At 36.6% G+C, this 2,778-nt stretch overlaps 1 protein-coding gene across 1 annotated transcript in view; it reads right to left on the bottom strand.

The window, feature by feature from the left end:
- MPHOSPH8 (M-phase phosphoprotein 8) overlaps window positions 1-2,778 on the bottom strand; it is a gene marked incomplete at its 5' end in the record, with an annotated part of 23,740 nt that overhangs the window by 13,253 nt on the left and 7,709 nt on the right. Inside the window, 2 exons of the mRNA XM_009707393.1 lie at window positions 63-311; window positions 1,462-1,558. Of these exons, the coding sequence (XP_009705695.1) occupies window positions 63-311; window positions 1,462-1,558 (346 nt within the window). The remainder of the gene's footprint in view (window positions 1-62; window positions 312-1,461; window positions 1,559-2,778) is intronic.

The following is a 2,778-nucleotide window of genomic DNA, read 5'->3' as shown; positions in this document are numbered from 1 at the left end:
GAATGGAGAAAATATTAACTGCCAGTGCTCAACTTCCCCCTGCATTTGTTTCTACTGCTCACCAGAGTTCTCCATTTGACACATATCCACTACTTCTCGATCACCTTCTGCAGCAATGTAAGTCCATGTGTCTGTTTCATCTCTTATGTTCCTCCTTTCCTTGTACACCTTGCTGTCTTTTGATTTTAATTCTTCTATGAATTTATATTCTAGCGAAGATTCTTCTCTTTTGCAGTTATTTTCAGAATATTCACTTTTTTCTTCTGAAGCTACATTAAACAAGTCAAATGCACTTTTGATGTCCTTAAAGCCTAGAATATTAAGACAGTTACCAAGAGTGACTACTTGAGCCACTAAAGACTATTACATAACAAAGTTTAAGTGAATGACCAGAGTCCATTTAGAAAAGGTCTGTCCCCTTTCCATAAGTTAATCATTGCTGAAGCGTAGGAGCAAAGCTTAACAACATAAGCCAAAAATTAGGGAGAGTGAGTTCACCTCCAGCTACTGTGGCAAGTCTGAGTTCTGACTGCTTTCAACATGGTACCATTTTCTTTTGAAAAAACGTATTTAGAATTCTGTGTAAATTACTACTTTGAATATATGGTTCAGTATCTGTGATGAGCAGATGAAGGACATGTGCCGTATAAGGAACAATAACTAATCATTCTGTTTGTTAGCCCTTGTCTTAAGCATTGTAAGCATCTATGCTACTTTCAGTGAAAGATGTTTCTCTAGCAACAGGTATTTGAAGCATCACAGCTCCTCCTATATCCATTCACGATTATCAAAAGTGGAGTTACCTAGTTTTCCTCAGTTCATCCTCATCACAGCAGTAAAGGAATTTATCCTAAATAATATCATCCAGAACATTACTGAGACCAAGAGTGGTAACAATAATACTCCATTATACTATTAAGATTAGAAATACAACCTAGACATTTTTCTACATGTATCAAATCTTCCAGTTCTGGTGATATTTTAAGGGTTGTATAATATAACTCATCATTGTGGCTAAAGCAAGAGGCAAGAAGTTTGTCTGATGGGAACCTCTACTAGTTTTTCTAAACATAGAAAAGTGTGTATTCATAGCATCATCAGAAGACTTCTGGAAATAGCCAAGAGTTGGATTAATTCCTCTTAAAAAAAAAGATAATTACTGTGCCACAGAAGCATAGTTGACAATATCAACTGAAAACGGGCAAAACCTTGACTTGCCTACAAAACCATTACAGATTCCTATACACTTCCATGCTTCGTACATGAAAGTACACACAGCATTCTCATGAAGCATACATTAACAAAGCCATTAAACAGCAGATTTTTGCTTCCTAAACTAAAAGCAGAAATTCTTGTTTCTGGTATGTGTTAAAAAACTATACAGTATCTGCTCTTGCAGAAATAAGAGGAGAATGTCCCGAAGGGTCTTTCTCCTCTCTCTTTTAAGCAGTGAGCACTTACTTTTTAGGCCTTTTTGTTCTTTTCTGCTCTTTTCTTCTTTTTCAGGCTCTTTTTTTTGAGACTTTTCTTTAGTTTCAGTTTTCTTTACTTCTTTCTCCTGATACTGAGAACAAAGATCAAATTAAAGTGGTAGATAAAAAATGGAAAATAAACTCCTTTCACCACTTCAACAACAAAATATCTTTTAAATTAATACTACTGAAACCTGTATATAACAACTTGTGGACATTCCTAAGAAAAGAATTAAACGAGTGAGTTGGGAGTTAAGTCTATGAAGGCTTCTTCCGTAAGGGAAGAGGTGTTATTTCCAAAACAAAACAACTTCCATTCAGATTTTCACTGCATCCCAGCCATGCAAGGTGCTTTACAGCATGAGGTGCAGATATGCTAAAACCAGCATTCTGAAGGACATTCAAAGTTATGAACTCTTCATTTATTCCAAAATACTGAATCTGAATAGAATGCAATTATTTCAAAGCATTTAATACCATTCTAGCACCATATTCAAAGCAGTTAGAATAGCACTGACTTGAACCTTAACTAAGAAGACTTGACATTTGTATACAGGAGGTTCCTACTTTTCCAATTCACATATACAGAACATTATGGCAACAGTCATTTGTGAAAAACAGACACTCGGAAAAATCCACCCAAACCCACCATACCCACACAGAAGATTGAGCTTAGCAATATCCAATATCACAGAAGAAATTTATGCTGGATGTAGATACATAATCAAATTTGCCAAAATAGAATTCAACTGCCTCCACCAAAGGTTGCTTTCTCCTCCTGTAATCCTCTCTCTCCATTCAGCCAGCAAATTCCCATTTGCAGAATAGGTGGGACAAGGCTCCTTGGCATGGCTTTGTATCAGCCCCTGACACTAACATGGTACAGGGAAGAGCACTGGCTTTCTGAAAAACTGCCCCAAAAGAAGCCCCCACAAGAACTACAGACTGAATTTATCATTAAATGCTACCATTTCTTTGACGTAGGAAAAAGTTCAATTAAAATACATTAATTTTGTGCATTGTAATGTGTTAGCAGAACTGAGACATTCAATTGCCTTTCTTCCCCCCGACAAAACCTCAGCTTTTGATCACCGACACAATTAACTAGTAGCACAGACAGCTATTAATCCTGGCAGATGCCCAGTATTTAGGAGGAGACCCATAACTTACTACAAGGATTACCAGACATTTGATACACAGAGGGGCTGTTAAAATCAATAATCCTAAATTCTATTCCAGACTTCCAACACTGATCAGATGCACAACGTACACCGCACATTTATTTTTGAAGGTAAATCAAATGGAA

The sequence above is a fragment of the Cariama cristata genome, unplaced genomic scaffold (genome assembly GCF_000690535.1).
Source record: "Cariama cristata isolate BGI_N322 unplaced genomic scaffold, ASM69053v1 scaffold4619, whole genome shotgun sequence".
NCBI lineage: Eukaryota > Metazoa > Chordata > Aves > Cariamiformes > Cariamidae > Cariama > Cariama cristata.
This window is presented reverse-complemented; position numbering and strand designations above follow the sequence as displayed.